The sequence below is a fragment of the Cervus canadensis genome, chromosome 1 (genome assembly GCF_019320065.1).
Source record: "Cervus canadensis isolate Bull #8, Minnesota chromosome 1, ASM1932006v1, whole genome shotgun sequence".
Lineage (NCBI taxonomy): Eukaryota > Metazoa > Chordata > Mammalia > Artiodactyla > Cervidae > Cervus > Cervus canadensis.
Genome location: NC_057386.1, coordinates 38,721,510 through 38,742,074, shown reverse-complemented (window position 1 = coordinate 38,742,074; position 20,565 = coordinate 38,721,510). Strand labels below are relative to the sequence as shown.

The 20,565-nt window shown below is 51.3% G+C and overlaps 1 protein-coding gene across 1 annotated transcript; it reads right to left on the bottom strand.

Annotated features, from left to right (window-relative positions):
* Positions 1 to 627: 627 nt before the first annotated feature.
* On the bottom strand, positions 628 to 15,670 carry TRARG1 (trafficking regulator of GLUT4 (SLC2A4) 1). Its single transcript, XM_043478809.1, has 3 exons — positions 14,898 to 15,670; positions 4,620 to 4,752; positions 628 to 3,314 (listed from the first exon to the last, which is right to left on the bottom strand). Exons 1-3 carry the CDS (start codon positions 15,282 to 15,284, stop codon positions 3,301 to 3,303), a joined length of 534 nt encoding a protein of 177 aa, XP_043334744.1. The 5' UTR covers positions 15,285 to 15,670; the 3' UTR covers positions 628 to 3,300.
* Between the last annotated feature and the right edge of the window lie 4,895 nt (positions 15,671 to 20,565).

Sequence of the window (20,565 nt, the reverse complement as noted above, 5' to 3'; positions counted from 1 at the left end):
ATTCCTTCCTTTCCTGCTGACTGCCCAGCCCAGTGGCTCTGCCTATGCCCAGCTCCTCACTCCTAAAGCCCTTGCCACCTTCCACCATCAAGCAGTCATCCTGAAAATAGATTCTCCCCATGCACCCTGCCCCCTACCACACACACAACTAACTCACCTTCTTTCCAGGGGGCTCTACTCTCCAGGCAGCAGAGATGGCAGCAAGAAACCAACTTTGGGGTCAGACCTAGGGACACAGTTCACCAACATTTCTTCACTACCTTCTGTATGTCCAAGTCCTGTGTGACCCAGGTCAAGTGTCTGAACCTCTCTGAGCCTTGGATTACCAACCTGAAACCCAGGATAACACTAGCGACTCCCTCAGATGGCCATGTGGATTCATCAAGGTTTGCAAAACGTCCTGCACAGCCTCCTGACCTCCTCTTCAACTCCTGAGGTCTTTGTTCAGAAGGAACAACCAAGGGAAGACCAGCATCACTCACTGGAGAACTACGTCTAGGCGAGGACAAATGGCTTGTCCAAGGGAATGCTCCATGCTCACAACAGAACCCCTGGATTGCCAGGCTCCCCAGTGCCCCCCAATTTGTTTGGAGCCCCTTGAGCCCAGCAGCACAAACACACAGGTCCTTGATGGGCAGTCAGCTTTATTTCTTTCCATGCAGAGGAATACAGAGACGAGATCTGATAACTGGGGGCTGGTGGGGGGTAGTGCGTGCTGTTCCCTAGGGGACCTGGGCAGGGGCTGGTTCAGCACCACAAGCCGGGGGACCACGGTGTTCATGCAGCCAGTGCTGGACCCACGATGGAGCTGGGATGGCAGGGCCACTGTCCCTTCATCTTCACCAAGGCCTGGGGGTGTCAGGTGCCCTGTGGGTGAGGGGCAATGAGGACCTTCTCTCCCAGTCTTACTTCTGAAGGGTTTCCTGTCCTCGGCTCCTCTTTGCCAGAAGGGCCAGCCTCTTGGGGCCTCTGAGCTACATTCTCGGTATGAGTAGAAAACTAGTCATTCTTGCCCAAATGGAAGGATGCTCCTGCTCTGTCTGCTCCTGCAGCTGTCTGCAGCGGCTTCTCTCTTTCTCTGCTATTCTGGGTTTGGAGGAGGAGCCAGTGTGGGTGGCAGGGGGCAGTGAGGGTCTGCTTTCATGGGTGTGACTGGGACAGCAGGACAGGTGTGGGTGTGTGTGATGGTCCCGAAGAACACAGAGGCCGCAGTCCTGCCTCTGCCCATGAGACCATGCCTAAACAGTCTGGTTCACTGCTGTTGTCTCCCTGGGGGACTGAAGCTGGGGACCCCTTGGGGCCTACCAGGAGACGTTCACTCATGACCCTTCCTTCCAGAGTCGGGGCCTGTGAATGTCAAATTCACAGACCACATGACTCCCCTGGCCTGACCTTGAAAGTGACACAAAGACTCTGGACTCAACTCCTTCCTTCCCCAACAAACAGGGGCATCTCTGTTTTGGCTTCAAAGGCCCCATTAAACAGATTCAGCAGGCCCCTCCTTTAGATGTGAGAAAGGCTGGGGTTTATTCCCAGGTGGGGCACTGATGCAGGAATGCCAGCCCCAGAGGGATCTATACAGTGTTCCAGGGCGCTGAACACTCCCTTCAATTCCCCTCCATCACACAGGCCCTCCTAGAAGGCTCAGAGCTGTACCCGCCAGAGCTCCTCCCGGAAGACAGAAACTCTAACAGTCTCCCTCCCCAGGAGCCTCTGAGGAGGGTGGGGGAGACACGCAGGAGCCCTAAAAGGAGGCATGAGGGTGCTGATCAGGGGCAGAGAAAACATTCTCAGCCAATGTGGAGCCAATATGCCCTCCCAGCCTCCTGGAACCCTGGCTGCTAGGCAGGGCCTCCTGGGGTGGGGGTGGGGGGAGCCCAGAGCATCCATTACCCAGGGCTTGGGGGCTGCAGTCAGCTGGGGAAGTGGGATCAGGAAAGACCAGGGGGAAGTCTGAGGGGCCCTGCTTCACTCCCTCCTGGTGCCCCATTAGGTCCTGAGACACAGGCCATGGTGTCCAGGCCCCTGATTCTGGGCATGTGAGTGTGTTCCCAAGCCCAGAGTTCCCGAAGACAGGACCTTTCAGCCAGGCTCTTCCCTCCATCTTGAAATTCTCTAGACCCAGGAAATAACAAACCTTCATAAAAACTCTTGGACCCACACCCCTAAAGGAGGCACAGACATCCCTAAGGGCCTGGGAGCCTATAGGAATTTCCCCCAGGGGTGGTTCCAAGGCAGACTCTGGGGAAAACCTTTGCTGTTAGAGGCTTATCAGGGGTGCAGGGTGAGGCATAGAGCATCAGAGGCAGCTGGGGTGGGAGCTGGGAGCCATGCCCCACCTGAGCCTCTCTGCGTGAGGACCTTCAGCCGCTTTGCACAGGGACCCTGAGCCCCTCCGCATGAAACCCTGAGTTTGTGCCCCAGACAACCAGGTGGTCCCCGGATGAGAGCTCGGGCCTGAGTTCCTCTTCACTAGCCGACCTGGAGACGGAGTCAGGGCCCCGGGAATTCTTGATTGGTGCCCCAGACTGCAGCCCAGGTAGGGAACAAGAGGCAGACTTGGGTCATTCCGGGAGACGTTCTGGGACCAGGCTTCTCAACCAAGAGGCTCCTGAGGCTGAAATGTTTGAGAAGAGGTCCATGGGTCATGCTGTCCCCATTTCTGTCTCTACAACACTCCTCTTGGTGCCCTCATCCTGCGATGGAGGATTTAAGGGTGGCTGTTGCCTCTTTCCAGGGTAGCTACACGTCCCATGTGTCCGAGGGGTTACAGGGCAGGTGCTAAGCAGCAGTTCAGCCTCTGAGCTCAGGGCACCAACTGGGATCGCTTCAGGCATGTGGCACAAGGCATGAGGGCAGTCTTTTTTTCATCCCACCTCAAGAAAAATAGAAAAGATAAAGTCTGTGTCTTTGCTCTTGGTCATGAGACACGCAGGGACTCTCTCCCCACCATGGTCTCGTTGGCGGGAGTGGTTTCTTCTCACTCTGGCAGTATATGCCTGCTTGGCTAATCCCAGGAAACCACGGGGATGAGAAACCAGCCAGAGCCCGGGGGTTAAAATACGGGGACGTGCCCAGGAGACTGGACCACCTTATTCATCTGTTTCAGAGTCCATTTCCTTTCCTTTCTTCCTCTCTTTTCCCGCCTTTTGATGTGGGCTAGCAATGGGGTGACTTGGGGGGTTCCCTCCAAGTTTGTGCTTTTCGAGCTGGGGGATCATCCTGTCCTCCGGGAGGCGTGTGGGTGGAGCTCTTCAATGGGCTGGGGCTGCTTCTGCGAGCGCCGCCCCCTAGTGAGTTTCATTTCTTCGGAACTGTAAAGAAAAGAACAGTGACAGCAGGACGGAGCTCAGAACACGGGGTCTCCCAGGCCCTTTTTGGAGGATTTGGGGTTCTGTTTCCTAAGGGGAAATGGTAACAGAGGTGATTCGGTTTGAGGTTCCGGGTGGAAGTAAACTCCTGCCAAGGAGAGAACTGGCGTCTCAGTGATTGTTTCACAGGTGGGCATGGTGACCCCTGAGGCTAGACACATTCCTGCTTGAATATTTTAGTGAAAGCTAAACAGTCCCCTTGCAAATTTGAGTTCAGCGGTTGTTACTTGCCATGAAACGTAACATGGGCTTCCCCGGTGCCTCAGATGGCAAAGAATTCACCTGCCAATGCAGGAGACCCAGGTTTGATCCCTGGGTCTGAAAGATCTCCTGCAGAAAAGAATGGCAACCCTTTCCAGTATTCTTCCCTGGAGACTTCCATGGACTACAGTGGGCTTTACAGTCCATCTGTCCGCAAAGAGTCGGACACAATTGAGTGGCTAACACTAATACACAAGGAAAGAATCTTGGGTCAGATTCAAGCAGAGCAAGACAAAGAGACTGGGGCACTGGAAAGTGATGCTGAGGCTCATGCCCTGGGCCAGTGGGCTCCTGCCTCGCAGGGACCTGCATGCCTCTCAAACTTTGTGGAACGTGCTTCTGCTCAAACAGGTAAAGGAGAGGACCTGCATTTTTGAACCCAGACTAGCTGATTACAAACCTGAATTCTTCCCTCTCCTATGAGGCCATGACCCTGCAGCCAAATCCCAGGATTTCTGCCCCAAGATGAATGCTCTGTTTTCTAGGCCAGTACCTCCCAAACTTTAATGATGGGGTTGGGAATCTTACTAAAGTGCAGATTTTTATTCAGTGGGTCTGGGTTGGGCCTGAGATTCTATATTTACAACCTGTTCCCAGTATCAGCAGCCAAGCTGCTGGCCCATGGGGCACAGGTGGTAGGGAAAAGTGTAGGTTGGTCACCAAAGGGGCAGAGGTGGTTGGAGGCTTCCAATACCAGTGTGTGATTAGAGGGAAATGGACAATACTGACCCACATAGCCCAGAAATTCTCAAAGTTGCTGGGCTTTGTGAGTAGCACTCTCCAGCCATTGGAGAGCCAGAAAGCCAATCCCACTCAGCTTGTCCCTGCAGACGACTGGAGTGCTTGCTTTTCTGGGGTGTGAGGTGAAGGCTGTGGCGCCCACATGCTCTTACCCTTCTCCCCACCACCACCCCTGTCCCGGGGGGGCTGGGCCACATCCTTCTGTGGTCCCCACACCAAGGGAGCTGGGGTGCTGCTGGGCCTCACCTGCAAAGTTGACAGTCACGGCCACAATGATGATAATGATCCCCATGATGATGAAGGTGATGCTGAGCGTCCCAGCCAGGCGGCCCAGCCTCCGGGCCCCGTCCAGGTCCCCCTGTTGCACGCTACTTCGAGACTGCAGAGAGAGGGTGGTAGAAACCCTGTCCTCAGCAGCCTTGCAGGGGGCCCCTTGCCTGAGCCTCAGAACAAACCCCCATCCCCGCTGCAGCCCACACTTGAGCAGCCCCCCTAGGGGAGAGGCAGGGACCTCCTTCAGGAAAAGTGGCCTGGACTCAAGTGGCCAGACCTCTTGTGGGGATCCCTAACCAAGCTTGCCCATCGCTGGCTGGGGACAGCTGGAAACATAACCGAGCAATGCCAGGCATTATCTCAGGATCTTAGTTCCCCAACCAGAGATAGAACCCATGCCCCCTGCAGTGGAAGCATGGAGTCTTAACCACGGGATGGCCAGGGAAGCCCCCAGGGTGTTATCTCAGGACAGGGATGGGCAGGGTGGTACAGTAGAGACTGTTGGCCTGGGAGGGTGAACCATGTCCAGGCCATGCTGAGCTGGTGGGAAAGATAAGCCAGGACCCCTTGAACACCAGCCCAAGGCTCACTCCTGTAGCCACACTAAGGCAGCCCCTGCAACTTTTTCTACGGCCCAACACACCTGCCTCCTTTTCTCTATGAGCCCCCTTTTGCCATAAAAGGAAAGAAATCACTGGTCCTCCCTCCCCCAATTTCCCACCCAGATACCACATCCTTGTTCAACCAAGCCCACTTCCCAGATCACACTGGAAAGGTGAGGTGTCTTGGGTTTGAACCAGCAAGGCTCGGGCTGGAGTGGAGCCATGGATGGCTTCACAGGGACCATATCTGATTATTATCATCCTCAGTGAACTCAGCTTCTCTTGGCCCCACTTGACTGGATTAAATCAGGTGGGTGCGAGGAGGGAGATGAACAGAGGATGTAAAGACAGAGGGTATTCCAAGGGTCCCAGGAGTGGCTCAGTAGGAGGTATGTCCCAAGCTTGCCCCTGGAGACCCCTCACCACTGCCCAGGGCTGGCTGCTGACCTCTAGATTCCTCCAGCTCTAGAACTTGGACCACTAGAACAGGAACAGGAAGGAGTCCACTAAAGGTGGTGACTGCTTTCACATCTTGTTTTTTTATTATTATTAATTTATTTAGCTGTGCCAAGTCTTAATTGTGGTATGCAGGATCATTTTTAGTTGCAGCACGTGGGATCTAGTTCCCTGACCAGGGATCGACCCCAGGCCCCCTGCTCTTGGAGCACAGAGTCGGAGCCACTGGACCAGTGGGGAAGTCCCTGTTTGGTTATTTTTATGTTCTGATTATTGGAAGCTCCTGAGTTCAGCATGGAAGCGTCAGGTACCTTGATGATGATGGTGAACAACGATGACAAAGACTTACTGAGCCCTTGTTTTATGTCATGCAGCTTGTTAACGACAGCCTAAATTACCTCATTTAGGCTCAGAATCATCCTACAAGGTCGGCAGTGTTGCCCACTTTTGAAGAAGCTGAAGTTCAGAGCAGCAACCCTCCCACCTGTGTTCTCTTCAATGGTGCACCTGGGTCCTACCTTCATCTCTCAGAATTCTAACCGATCCCTCAGCCCCACCCCCTGGTTCCCTCTGCCAAGCTCCTTCCAGGCCAGCACCACCTGCCTGCTGCAGCGTGCCCTGACTTCCTTTGCCCCAAACCACAGCTTCCTGCTTCCCAGATCTGCTCCTTGCCTTGTGCTCCTTCTTCTTCTTGTTCAAGCCCCAATTATTATCAACAGCCTAGAGGTCTCCCACTGAGTCATAGCTCCCCTCCCATCCCAACATAGTAATTAATTTCCTCTCCTCGTCAATTCCACTGCAACTGTCCTCTGGAGCTTTGTTGCACCTGCCTTAGTTCCAGGTGCCACTTGTCACTCAAGCCAAGGCAACAGCCTCATGAAGATGCCCTCTTGGCTCCAAGCTCTCTTTCTCTCCTTTCTACTCCCCACACCACCAGTCCATCCTACAGATACTCATGCCAGGCCTGGTGCCAGGACCGTGGGATGCAGCAGTGAACGAGAGAGCCCCCAGCTGTTATGCTCATGGAGCTTGCTTCCCGGTGGGGGAGGCAGGCCACCATCATGACCCCACAAAAGTAAAATTGCAACTGTGGGTAGTGTTTCAAAGAAGAGGTACCTGGTCCTATGAGAGTTTGTAAAAGGGGAGAGTCAGGGAACACTTCCTAAAGGGAGGATATTTGGATTGAGATAAGAGATTGGAAAGATGCTAAAGCTGAAACTTCAGTACTTTGGCTACCTGAAACCTAGGGGCAGAGGATGGTAGGATTGGATACAAGTTTCCAAAAGACCTCCATCCCTGCCACAGCCCAGCTGTTGTGGGGGATCAGAAGAGAGTTAAGAGCTGATATAAAAGCTCAGAGAGATGATGGTGGCTGAGGCAATCACTCTTGCTCAGCATCTCCCATGGCCTCCCACTGTCTGCTGAACAAAGTCCAAACTCAGGTTAGCTTTGCATTTCCTGGTTTGAGCCTCTGATATTCTCTTCCATGACCTCTGGATCTGAGCTGCTCAGGGTATGAGCACCGACTTGCTTTTGCTCATGCTATTTCTTCCACCTGCATTCCTGCTCCCCCACAACACCACATGTCCAAATCCTCTCCATCCTTCAATGGCAGGCTCCAATTCCACCTCCTCTGTGAAGCCCACTGAGATTCCTCCACCTCCACTGGAATGGTCATAATCCCTAGCATCGTCTGAACATTTACCTCGTGTCAGGAACTATGCAAAGCTCAAGTCCAGACCTCAGTCTCTCTCTGCTCCCCAGGGACATTAGGGTACCAGCTCTCCTTGGTCTTCCCACCCTCTCCTTCTTGACTATATATTTTTCTCTTCGGTCTCAAAGAAATCCTCTCTTTATCTCACCCAGTTGTAAGCTCCCCACTGCCCACAGGACCAAATCCAGATTCCATTTTGTGACAGGTGGCACCCTCCTGATCTGGCCTTTCTCCACTTCTGCAGTCGCTTCTCTCCCCACACCTGCGTGGTGTTCTGTGCTCCAGCCTCATCTGTAAAACATCCTAATGACAACCCCTGCCTCATAGGAGTGGTAGAGGATAAAATGCTCTAACAGCCAGCAGCTCAGGTCACCAAACTCAGGACATCAACACCAAGGCAACAATGGGAGGAAAAGGGAGAAACATACAGAAAGTCTTCCGGGATTTCTAGGAAGTTCAAGTTCTGAAACCCAGGAGCTACCTTGAATCATAATCAAGGGACTCATTGTTGGCTGTAAGTATGGCCTTGGTGAGGGGAAGGGCAGACGCTTTGAGATGTGTCCTGCCCCCCCTCACCCCCATTTTTCAGAAAAACAGTTGTCCGTGCTGCAATGATTCAGGACCATGGAGAGAGGCACACATGTAGTTTCTTGGGTATGAGAGGTGAGGAGGAAAGGTAAAAGAGATGTTTTTTTCAGTTACACTGAACCCAACTGCACTTCTTTATCCACAGAGTGATCAACCATACATGCCTTCAAGCATGAGAGGTGTCATTAAGGAGACACCCTGGAAATGGCCAGATGGATCAGAGCAGACCTAATTGTGGCTGCTTTGTGGTGTCAGGAACTTTATACATTCTATCCAATGTAAATATCACAACTATTCTGTAAATCTTGGTTTTCAGATCTGTAAAATAGAGGGAAAGTAATTGCCTCTAAGTATGCAGCCCTTTTTTTTTTTTTTTTTTTTGGCCATACCACATGGCATGCAAGATCTTAGTGATCCCACCAGGGATCAAACTTGTACTCCTTGCAGTGGAAGCACAGAGTCCTAACCACTGGACCACCAGGGAAGTCCAGAGCCCTGCTTTTACACAAGAAGTTCTCCACTGCTAACTGGCCCTCATTTCTGAAGTTCCTCCCCACTCCCGTGAGTTACCAAATGAAGGATCCATAAGAAAACCCTCATTTCTTTTTTTGAGTAAATTACCAGCTGCTCTCCATCCCTATCAGTTGCATCATCTTCCTCTTATACAAAACAGCTCAAGATGAAGGCACAATAATAGTAATTGCAGTAACGGTTGTAATGACTGAATTAATAGATCGTTTGTGATTGCAGGGGCTGTGGGAATGGTGAGTGAGAAAACGATTTATGAACTCAGGTTAATACATCAGTGAGGAAAGATGCTGAAGAAAAGTGTGAGTGTGGAGAAAGGATGCTGGGGGCGGGGAGGATGGGGTGAAGAGGATGCTGAGGACAACTGCCAGAGGCTGAAACCAGCCAGAGGAAGGAGGCTACAGAACTCAGGAAAGAGCTTCCTCCACCCATGAGGCTCAGGCCAAGGCCCAGCAGATCTCAGAAGAGACAAGATGTGCCAGGGCCCAGGGCCCTTGGTTAACACTCTGTGCTTCCACTGCAGGGGGCTTGGGTTCAATCCCCACTTGGGGAACTAAGATCCCACAAGCCGCATAGTGTGGTCAAAAACAAACAGAAAGGATGTGCCAGGACTGATCAGTTATCAGCGCTTCCACAGAGATCAAGCACCTCCCAGCTTCTGAAAGCCAAAAGGTGAGCTTCTCCATACCTTCTTTACATCATTCTCTCTGCAAACGTGCACTTCATCCTGAAAGGCCCCTGCTGTGTTGTACTGGGCTTAGTCATGTCCGACTTTTTGCAACCCATGGACTGTACTCCACCAGGCTCCTCTGTCCAGGGGGATTCTTCAGGCAAGAACACTGGGGTGGGTAGCCATGCCCTCCTCCAGGGGATCTTCCCAACCCAGGGATTGAACCCAGGTCTCCCTCATTGCAGGCGGATTCTTTACTGTCTGAATCACCAGAGAAACCCTGAAATGCCCTGACTACAGGTTAACTCCTCCATTGCTTGAGAGAGGGGACGGATTGGGGGGATGAGGGTCCTAGGGGAGGAGTCAGGGTAGCTGCAGTGGTGGATGGGAGGAGCTGGGGAGATTGAGGGGCTTGAGACAGCAGCAGCTTACCAATGGTTTCAGAAGTATGTTAATATTTTAAGCTATATGCCTGCATGCCAGCTGACTATCAGCCCTGGTCAGGGCTTAGCACTCTCATTGAAGGAAGGGATGAATCATAAATGAATGAAAATGAGCCTGCAACACATCAGTTAAATAATTAACTTGTCAAAAATGCCTAAGTAAGGAAACGTTGAAGCCACTGTGGATCTCCGCATCGCTCCCACATGCTGGGGGAACAACTTACAGAGAGGCTGCCACCAAAACCACAGACAGGGCTGCCCACCTCCTCCGGGGATGTAATGAGGGGTGAGACTCCATTATATCCAAATTGCTAAAAGCCAGGATTGCCAGAAAGCCAGATTGGGGCAGGGGCCCCCAGTCTCCAGGATCTAATGCTTGATGATCTGAGGTAGAGCTGATGTAATAATAATAGAGATAATAATAATGGAAATATGCACAATAATAATAACAGAATGCACTTGAATCATCCTGAAACCATCCCCCACCCCCTGGTCCATGGAAAACTTGTCTTCCATGAAACCAGTCCCTGGTGCCAAAAAGATTGGGGACCACAGCACAGGGGGTTTGCTCTTTCCTCTGACATTGCAATTTCATTTAGTATTAATAATAACAGCAACCACTTCCATTTATTAAGCATTTACTATGTGCCAGGCTCTGGCACACTCATTGGTTCATTTAATTCTCCCAACAGCCCTAGGAGGTAGATGGTTTTATTACACATATTTTATGGATGAGGAAACTAGAGCTAAGGAAGGAAGCTGAGTGGTTTGGATATGGTCATGTGCCTTAAAAGGGATAGAGAGGTGATACACACCCAAGTGTATCTGATGCTTGCTTGGTCAGCAGTTGAAGGCTCACTGCTTGGGGTCCAGCATCTCTCATTGACAGGAGACCTTGCTGGATCAGGAAGCATGGTTATTTCGCAGCCTGACCCAGAAGTAAAATGGATGAAGCCAGCCTTGCCCTGGCTATCCCAGGAGGCTTACGGGAGGTTGTGGTGCTGAGCAGAGCCAGGTCTGGACACCTGTGATCACAGCTCCTGAAACAGAGCCCCTGGTCCCAGTTGGCCTCTGTCAAAGCCACAATAGGAAGAATGCTTGGTGGTCCATTAGTCTTCCACTGATGGAGTGAGTGAGTGGCAGGGAGGAGGCCACTGGGAGGTAGGGAAGAAAAAGAGAGAAGGGAATAGAATTATTCCCTCCCTGCACAAATGCCCAAAACATTTGGCTTCCCTGGGAGGGACATACCATCCTCTTCACAGAGGTAGATGCAGGGTGGGGCAGGTGAAGAGAACACTGGATTCAGTAGCCAGCTGATATGCCTCTTACCAGTTGTGTGAACAAAGGCAAGGCACTGCTCTGCATGTCTCAGTTGCCTCATCTGTTAAGTGGGAATGATTAACCAGACTCTGCCAGCCTCATATTACAACATGTTCTGCAGACAGTGAGCTCTAGCGGGGGGTGTCAGGGCTGCAGGTCTCCTTCCACCCTGGGGTCAAGCGCTTGATCTTTCCCTTGGTAACCAGCGGGGGACATCAGATGAGGAGCTTTGAAGTCTGTTGTCAGACCCGGAGACACCAGCATAGAGACTTAACTCTCCACACTTTCTGGCTCTCCTTCACCCCCACTGCTGAGTGGGACCACTTCTTTCAACTCTAGATAAATAACTGACCCCCTCCCTCCCTGGGGCACGGGAGTGTCCTATTAACTAGTAAAGTGAATATCACAACAAAGCGACCCACACAGATGTTTTGGTTTCTCAGTGTGTATAAAAGTTATGTTTTATACCTTACTGTAGTCTATTAAGCGTGCAATAACATTATGTGTGAAGAAACAATGCACCTACCTTAATTTTTAAATTTTGCTTAAAAATCCTAACCCTTGGGACTTCCCGGGGAATCTGGTGGTTAAAACTTTGCCTTCTAGTGCAGGGGGTTCGGGTTCAATTACTGGTTGGTGAACTAAAATCCCACATGACTGGAGGCAAAAAACCAAAACTTTATAAAAACAGAAGCAATATTGTAACAAATTCAGTACAGATTTTAAAAACACATGCACGCTAAGTCGCTTTAGTCTTGTCCAACTCTTTGCGACCCTATGGACCGGTAGCCCACCAGGCTCCTCTGTCCATGGGGATTCTTCAGGCAAGAATACTGGAGGGGGTTGCCATGCCCTCTTCCAAGGGATCTTCCTGACCCAGGGATCGAAACCACGACTTTTGAGTCTCCTGCGTTGGCAGGTGAATTCTTTACCACCAGCACCACTGGGGAAGCCCAGACTTTAAAAATGGTCCACATCAGAAAAAAAAGATCTTAAAAAAAATGCTCATCATTATTGCTCAGTGAGTTGTGATCTTCTTGCCATAGTAACACTAAAGACCACTGATGACAGATCACCATGACAAATATAATAATAATGAAAAGTTTGAAATATTTTGAGAATTAACAAAATATGACCCCGAGACACAAAGTAAGCAAATGCTGTTGCAAAAAAGAGCACTGATAGACTTGCTTGAGGCAGGGTTGCCACCAACTTTCAATTTGTAAAAAATGCAATATCAGTGAAGAACAATAAAGCTCAATAGAACAAAGTGTGTCTGCTTATGAAATGCCCAGAAGAGACAAATCCATGGAGACAGAAGGAAAATGAGTAATTGCTCAGGTCTGGCAGGTAGGTATTAGAAGGAGTGATAGAAAAACGTTGCTGGGTTTCTTTCAGAGGTGAGGAACATATTTTAAAATTGATTGTGGTTATGGCTGCACTTATCTGAATATACGAAAAACTGCTGAATTGTACACTTTAGATGAGTGAAGGGTGTGATAGTACTCAGTCTCTCAGTTGTGTCTGACTCTTTGTGACCCATGCACTGTAGCCCACCAGGTTCCTCTGTCCATGGAGTTTTCCAGGCAAGAATACTAGAGTGGGTTGCCATTTCCTACTCTAGGGGATCTTCCCAGCCCAGGGATTGAACCCGCTTCTCCTATATTGGCAGGCAAATTCTTTACCACTAGCACCACCTGGGAAGCCCCAAATGGTATGATATGTGAATTTTATTTCAAAGCTCTAAAAGAAAAAACCCAACAAACACGTGGTGGCTTCCCATCCTCCATCAGGGAGACACTTGCCTAATTTTCTGCCTCCACATTCTAGCACTTACTATGTGCTGGGTGCTTTAGCACTTTGCGTGGCTCATAGCAGTGTGCTTTAGGCGCTCAGTCGTGTCGGACTCTTTGGACTGTAGCCCGCCAGGCTTCTTTGTCCATGGGATTTTTCAGGCAAGAGTGGGTTGCCATTTCCTTCTCCAGGGGATCTTCCCAACTCAGGGATCAAACCTGCATTATCTGTGTCTCCTGCACTGGAGGCGGATTCTTTATCACTGCACCATTGGAAAAGCCCCTTGTGTGGCTCATGAAACTCTATAACTTAGGTATTATGTTGACACCCATTTTGCAGATGGGAATACTGAGGAGAATAGAGGTTTGAGTGACTTGCCTGAGGTTGCACAATACCTTGTGGTTTTGTCTAGTGTGGGCACTTCTTGCAATGTGTTGTCAGGATCTGTTTATAAATTTCTCCCCGCTGGAGAGGAGGCTTGTGGGAATTGGTGATGGTGTCTGGTTTAGCACCGTATTCCCTGCCCCAGGCCTGGCAACCATCAGACCTGGTTCAAGAACACAAGATGGATGTAGAAATACAACAGGGGTGGGTTCAGCGGTCCCACAGCTGTGGGCCCAGGTTTCCTTTGACAAAGGCAGCTTTTACCCAGCTCACACTCTGCCACCCCCACCAGAAGATGGATTTTAGCAACTGTTTTCTCCTGGACCCTTGTCTGCTTTCCCTCCCCAAAGCCGGTCTCCCCTCTGGGGCTTCTCCCTGTGACCAAGAGCTTGTCCCTACCCAGAGCCAGTGGCGGCAATCCCTGCGGCCCGGCTCCGCCCCCAGCTGCCCCCGAAGAGCCGCAGGCAGCACAGGGATTTTCTCAAAGGCCCTCCAGCCTGGCTCTTCTCACGCTAACCCGCCAATCGCTGGGGCCTGAGAATGCTGCCAGTTTCCCCCTGAAGCCCTGGCAGGTGGTGCTGGGGGTTGGGGAAGGTGCCCTTGGCTGGAAACTGGGCCTCCGTAAAGTGGAGAGAGACGTATAAGGAAATAAGGGTTTTCTTAGTGGACAGCACGGCAGCAGGAAAGCCCACAGCTCCCGGGGGCTGGATGACGGATGACTCAACAGTGGAGTCCCTCCAGGGGCAGGCAGACAGCGTCTCCCCCCTCGGTGTACCATCCCCTGCTCCTAACCTCATTCTGAAAGTCATTCCCTGCCAGCCTCTCTCTCTCTCTGTCTCTCCCAACTTCCTGAACCATGGAATTCACTTGTCAACAGCTACCAACATTTCCTGGGGCTCCTCCTCTGCAAGCAGCCCGATCCCAACGGCCTGGATTGGAGATGATCGAAGGTTAGGTACTCAAAACTCTACAACACAAGCGTGGGAGAAGCAAAGACGAGCCCCCATACCCCTCCCTGGCCAGGCCAGCCATGCCCTCTGATATACATGCGTTCCCACCTGTGGCCCAGACCACCCCCTCCTGCCCCTGCGGGGAGACAGATATTGAAATCAGTACAAAGGCAAGGCCCAAAGGGCCCCAGCAAGAAGTTCCCCCCAGAGGAGCAGCCCTGGGGGAGCTGGGCCCCGGGCCCGCAGTCCATGGCAGGGAAGCTACTGCTCGCTCTTGGAAACCAGAGTTGCCAGAAGCTGTTAGAACACCCAGGAGGCCCTGGGGGTGGGGTGGGGTGGGGTGGGGAGGTGTTACCTGGCTCCCCTTATGAGAACGTGGGGCCCTGAGACCCCATATTGGCTGCAATCTCTGCTGATTCACAGCCCCACTCAGGAATGACTCCTTGCGACAAAGCCCCCAATCCCCGCAAAGGCCAGACCCCCAAGTTGGCTGTCTTTTCTATGCAGAATTTAGCTCCGGGCATCTCTCTGGGATCTCCTTCCCAGCAGGGATGTGTGAAAAGTCAAACTGTGATGTCCAGGAGCAGAGATGAAGGAGAATAGGAAGCTAAAGCTCTGGGGGGCCCTGGAGCCCTCTCCAAGGGGGAGTAATAGGCCAGCTAAGATGGGGAGTCTCCCCTCCCCCACCCCCAGCACCCCAGCTCTTCTCTCAGCACCCTAGGTAGGGTGACTGGTGCCTGCCGGGGAAGCATGGCTGCTGACCAAAACCAGCCCCCGCCCTGCCATGAAGAGCAGCACTTACCATGATGGAAAAGATGAGGGGCATGAGGTTGAGGGGCCAGACAGGGCAGAAACAGGAGGCAATGGCAAGGATGAGATAATCTCTGGGAACTTCTCTGTCCTGGGCATCGGAGGTGGTGGCCGTGGAGGACGCCCTCCTGGAGCTGGCCCGGGAGGACGAGAGGGGGTGCAAGACCTCCCGGTGCCTCTCGGATATCACCCTGAAGGGCAGGCTGTGGCCATTCTGCTCCAGGTCCAGAGGCCCTGAGAGGGACTTGGACAGCTTCAGGGGCTTGTCATCCTGGCCTCCGACCTGCACAAGGAGCTTCTCCATCTCCGGCAGGTCCAGGGGTGAGGCAGGGCCTGGATCCCGAGCCGGGGAAAACTGAGGCTGTCCGGGGTTGGCCATGCTGGCCTGGGCCTTGGGCTGCTCCAGCTCCAGGATGGGACGAGGGGCTTCCGAGGGACCTCAGTGCACCATTCCTTGGCCAGGACTGGGGGCCTACAGGTCAGGGGCAGACGTGTCACCCAGGAGAGCCAGGGTCAGCCGGGGGTGCTGGGAAGGTCGGCTTCTCCAGGCCAGCTGAACTCAGAGGCTCCGGCCAGCCTGCCGCCCCGTGGAGCTCCAGGAAGCTGGAGCCTTCAGCCCCATTCAAGTTTGAGGCCAACTTCGCTGGTGCTGCTGACAGCTCAGATGGGCGGGGAAGGAACAGAAAGCAGCTTCAAGAGCGGAGAGAAGACTGCTCCTCTCCTGAGTGAGGCTCGGGCTAAGTCAGGAAGGCTGTGTGTATGTGTGTGTGTGTGTGTGTACACACCACCCAGCCTCCCTCCCTCTCTGCCCTCCTCCGAGATGCTTTTCAATTCACTTCTCCCAAGAGAACCTCCCGGCAGCATTCTGCCTCTGCCCCAGCCCAGCCCTGCCCAGGGTGACTTGGATGAGCCTCTGGCTCCCACTGTGGACCCAGGACCCCCTCCTCTGCACTGGGGGCTCTGGATGGGGAAGAAAGGCAAAGTGGGTCCAAATGGGTGTGCCTTCACCTGTCCCGGGAGACTGAGCCCTCTGCTCCTCTTCTGGAGCAGGCTTCTGCTTCTCCTATCTGTTGTGAAACGCTGAACTCTGGAGCTATTGCATCCCACCTTGAACCTGACCCCCCAAACCCCAGAGATGTCCAGACCAGAGCCGGGCTCCAAGCTCTGGAGGGAGGGGTAGAGTGAGTATGTGTGGGGCCCCTAGAGGAGGATTGTGTCTGCACCCTCTGAATGGGTGTCTGAGCAGCTCCCGAGGGGTGGCAGAGGGGTTGTTAGAGAGGAGCGTTGGCCCCATCTCATGGCCCTTAGGGCTTTTCTGAGGTGTTTTTAAAGAGCCAGCAAAGATCCTTCTGTTTCAGGAGCTCCTTAGGGCAGATGCCAGCTTGAAGGGCCTCGGTCTTGGCTGCCTGTTCCATCTCTCCTAGTTCTCTCACGTCTCCTCCCTCTGTTTCTGCCACCTTCTCTAGTCTCTACATCTCTTTCCACATCCCCAGTCTCCCGGCTTACATTGTCTTATAAGGTGACCCAGAACCACCAGGGTTTGTGTGTGCATCTGGATGCTTGTCTGTGGTTTGGAGGAGGGCATAGGTCATGTGGGATGGGGGTGAGAATTTAGAGGTGAGCGGGGGTCTCAGAGGTTGTAGAGTTCATTTGAGATCAGAGGTTAGGAAACCGAAACCCAGACTCATTTCAAACTGTATCCCAATTAGGCATCAATCCATCACATCCAGAGAATGGTTTGCAGCAAGATGAGCCATTTTAGCAGAAAGAAGTAGCTTTGGATTGTGTATCACACTGGCTTCAGAAATGCTGCTTCCAACAAGAGCCAAGACAAGCTGGAAGAGGGTGTGATGGGCAGAGAGTGTGAGCTGGCCACAAAGGGGAAGAAGGGACGGGGCAAGGGGAGTGAACTGGACCCTTCTGCCCAGGAACTTCTAGAAACGTGCTTTAAAAATAAGAGACCTTCAGGAATTCCCTGGCAGTCCAGTGGTTAGGACTCCAAGCTCTCACTGCAGAGGGCCTGGGTTCAATCCCTGGTTGCAGAACTAAGATCCCATGAGCTTCGAGGCAGGGCCCAAAATAAAAAGACTAAAAAAAAATTTTAAATGAGAGACCTTCTGCAGATGGTGGCAGTTTGGATGCCCGAGAATCCTAGACTATAAGTCAGTGTCCAGCTTCCCAGAATTCCATGTTACAATCTAGAAGCTCACTCTTGATGGGGAGGACTCAGGCCCTATGGACCTACCCCTGACCAGCCCAACCAGGCCAGTTCCATAGCCAGCAGCCAAATCTGGCTATAGAGCTCCTGAAACATGGCTCATCCACACTGAGATGTGCTATACATATGAAACACACACTGGATTTCCAACAGTACCAAAAACATCTAAAATACCTCATTAACACAGTGTATATAGATTACATATTGAAATGATAATATTTTGGCTATATTGAGTTACATAAACATTTTTAAAATTAATGTCACCCGTGTCCCTTTTCTCCTTGTAGTATGCCTACCAGAAAATTTAAAACATGGCTTGCATTGTATTTCTATTGGGCAGCACTGGCCTGAAGGAAAGAAGAAACCTGACATAAACTTTTTTTTTTTACTTAATAAAAACTGGAAGAAACAAGAAGAAGCCAAGAAGTCCCCAGGGTGCCCCATGGTAGCAAGATTACCAGGTAAACTGGGGTTCCCCGACTAGGGAGCCTGGTTTGCTCTGCACTGGGCTTGTGGCGCCATCTAGTGATGAGGGGAAGGACCAGAGATGAGAGTGGGGGACCAGAGAAGAAGGGGAGAGGTGAGGACAAGGAGCACCTGGTTTGGGCTCTGGGACTGGTGAGCCCAACACAGCCAGCTGCTCCGGCTGCAGCCTGGTCCTGCCCCCAGCTGCAGGTGCCACCTTCCCTCTACCCACACCCTCAAATGAAGTCTTCATTGGAAGCCCATGGGCCAGGTTCATCGGGCAAAGTGGGTTTGGTGTGCAATGTGTTTTTTAAAAATACATTTCACATAAGAACGGGGATTCCAGACTTTTAATGTGAAGATCTGGGAAGCCTGGGCCCACTTTCTGCAGAGCAGCCAGAAGCTACGCCCACAGCAGCCTTTAGAAGGGAAGGCGCTGAGCTCCCCCTCCGACTCCGCCTTCACTCAGCCTGTGGGCCCCAGGTGGGGTTCTGCGCTCTAGATACACACCTGTAGATACACAGGTGGCATCGGCCTTTCTGTTCTGCTGTGGGTTGACCTCCCTGCTCCACAGTATGTTTGCAGGTCACTGAAGAAAGTCGTTCCCCTCTCTGTGCCCCCTCCCCGATGGGCTGTGAGGTCTTGGAGAGGGGTGGGTGCACCCCCAGCTCCCTCTTCATGCGCTTGGCTCACAGTGATGGCTGACTGGAGGAACCAGAGGAAGATATAGGCACCAATTAAGTGCCCAGGGTGTGTCCACACGGCTGCTAAATCCACCTCTACCTGCCTCAACCTTACTGCATCCTGGGCTTCGAAGAATTCTGAGATGGAAACAATGGTATGGAAAGTGGATCTGGAGTGGGCAGAGACACAAACCCCAGAAGGTTAGGTAAGTTTGAGCCTAATGCAAGGAGAAGAGGTTAAAAAAGAAAGAAAAACCCTGTAACTGTGACCACGAGCCTTTTTATCCTCAGTATCGCACCGGGTATCGGGAAACCCTACGGGGCTGACAGGTTAGGAGTAATTAAGCAAATCCCACTTTTCACTGGGGCCTGCCTGGGCCCAGCTCCCCTGCTTCAGGCAACCTTCTGGTGTCTACACACACATACACACGTGAGTGCAAAATGTGAGCAAAACCTGATGTGGTCATTCACCTATCAGCAAGCACCCCAGTTTCACATCCAGTGAGGTACGTGTGTGCTAAGTTGCTTCAGTTGTGTCCGACTCTTCGCGACCCTATTTTAGGGACTGTAGCCCACCAGGCTCCTCTGTCCATGGGATTCTCCAGGCAAGAATACTGGAGTGGGTTGCCATGGCCTCCTCCGGGAGATCTTCCTGGCCCAAGGATCGAACCTGCGTCTCTTATGCCTTCTGCATTGGCAGGCGGGTTCTTTACCATTAGTGCCACCCGGAGTCCCTCCAAAGGAATCCTTGCTGTCTATGCTCCAAACATTTGCCCACTCCTCTTTAGAACGTGCCCTAAGCAAACAAAACTTTCACTTTTAAAAACAATTATCAAGAGCCGAATGGATATTAACCCTGTTTATATCCCCCAAATTCTCTCCAGGTCGGTTCCTGTACCTACCTGTTGGTCCACACTTACAAGCAGCAGGCACAGACCAGTTTGATCTGCTTTCCCAACTCACCATTGCTGGCATCCTGTTGCAAATATCTGAGTTTGCTTTGCCCAAGCCTCTCTGGTTAAGTATCTGTGTTGTTTCAAGCCTTTCACTGTTAGATACAGTGCCACTGGGCCCTCCTTTTTCAAAAAAAAACCTTTTGACTTCCTTAGGGTATTTTTATTGTGATTTTGCCAAATTGTTCTCAAAAAAAGGAACAGATACACAACACAACTAGAAATCTGTAAATGTGTCCCTTTCTCCACATCTCTGACAACATTTGGGTCTTACATTTGTTATTCACTTTTGCTGGCATGTCTCATTCACGATGCAAAAAGTGCTATAATTATTATTATTATCTGCCCTTTCAAAGTGAACCCTTTCTCTCTCTCCTTTGAACACTACTTGAGTAATCTGTTGGGATTAACCTTATAGATACATAATTTCTGTCTTTAGGTGTATCTGTCATTCATATCTGTTGGCCATGAGTTTTACAGCTCTGTCTTCTGTGTCTTCTCTTTCCAGAACTTTCCTTTTTGTATTCATTTAATACCTACCCTTGTACTATTTTACGCTACATTTGGATAAACCTAGGTGGTCCTGGTTGATAACTTCCATGTCTTTAATAATCACGGATGTAGCTTCTTTTCACAGCAAATCAGTCATCTTGGAGAACGGATATGATTTTAGGAAGCAAACAAAAAACTCAAGCAAGGGTTCCAGAAAACCTACTGCTGCTGCTGCTAAGTCAGTTCAGTTGTGTCCAACTCTGTGCGACCCCATAGACGGCAGTCCACCAGGCTCCCCTGTCCTTGGGTTTCTCCAGGCAAGAACACTGGAGTGGGTTGCCATTTCCTTCTCCAATACATGAAAGTGAAAAGTGAAAGTGAAGTGTCCAACTCTTTGCGACCCCATGGACCGCAGCCTACCAAGCTCCTCCGTCCATGGGATTTTCCAGGCAAGAGTACTGGAGTGGGGTGCCATTGCCTTCTCCGCCAGAAAACCTGGAAGGTGCATAATTAAAGGTATTCTGGTCTAGCACCCTTTAAAAATTCAGGGAGAGGAGGGGGTACCTGTTAGGTCAATAGATACACATACGCACGCACACAAATTCACATACCTACACATTTCTATAAACATGCCAGGCAAATATTTACTTATCATCTTGTAAATATGCAGATGTGTGCCCTCAAACAGATAGCCCGGATGAAACAATGTTAATAACTAATGTGTTGCAGACTTTATAAAACACCTTCCCATGCATTCTCTCCATTTAACAGCTCTACAAATAGAACTTCTCTTAATATTAAATAGCTTTCATGCAGTGAGTGATTTCGTAGGCCAGGCACCATGCTAAG

What these genes read in the sequence shown, in the direction of transcription:
- TRARG1 (XM_043478809.1), bottom strand. Translation starts at nt 15,284, where the DNA reads ATGGCCAACCCCGGACAGCCTCAGTTTTCCCCGGCTCGGGATCCAGGC. An exon ending in CCCTCATCTTTTCCATCATG is followed by an intron (nt 4,753 to 14,897) that starts GTAAGTGCTGCT and finishes CTCTCTCTGCAG; the next exon opens with TCTCGAAGTAGCGTGCAACA.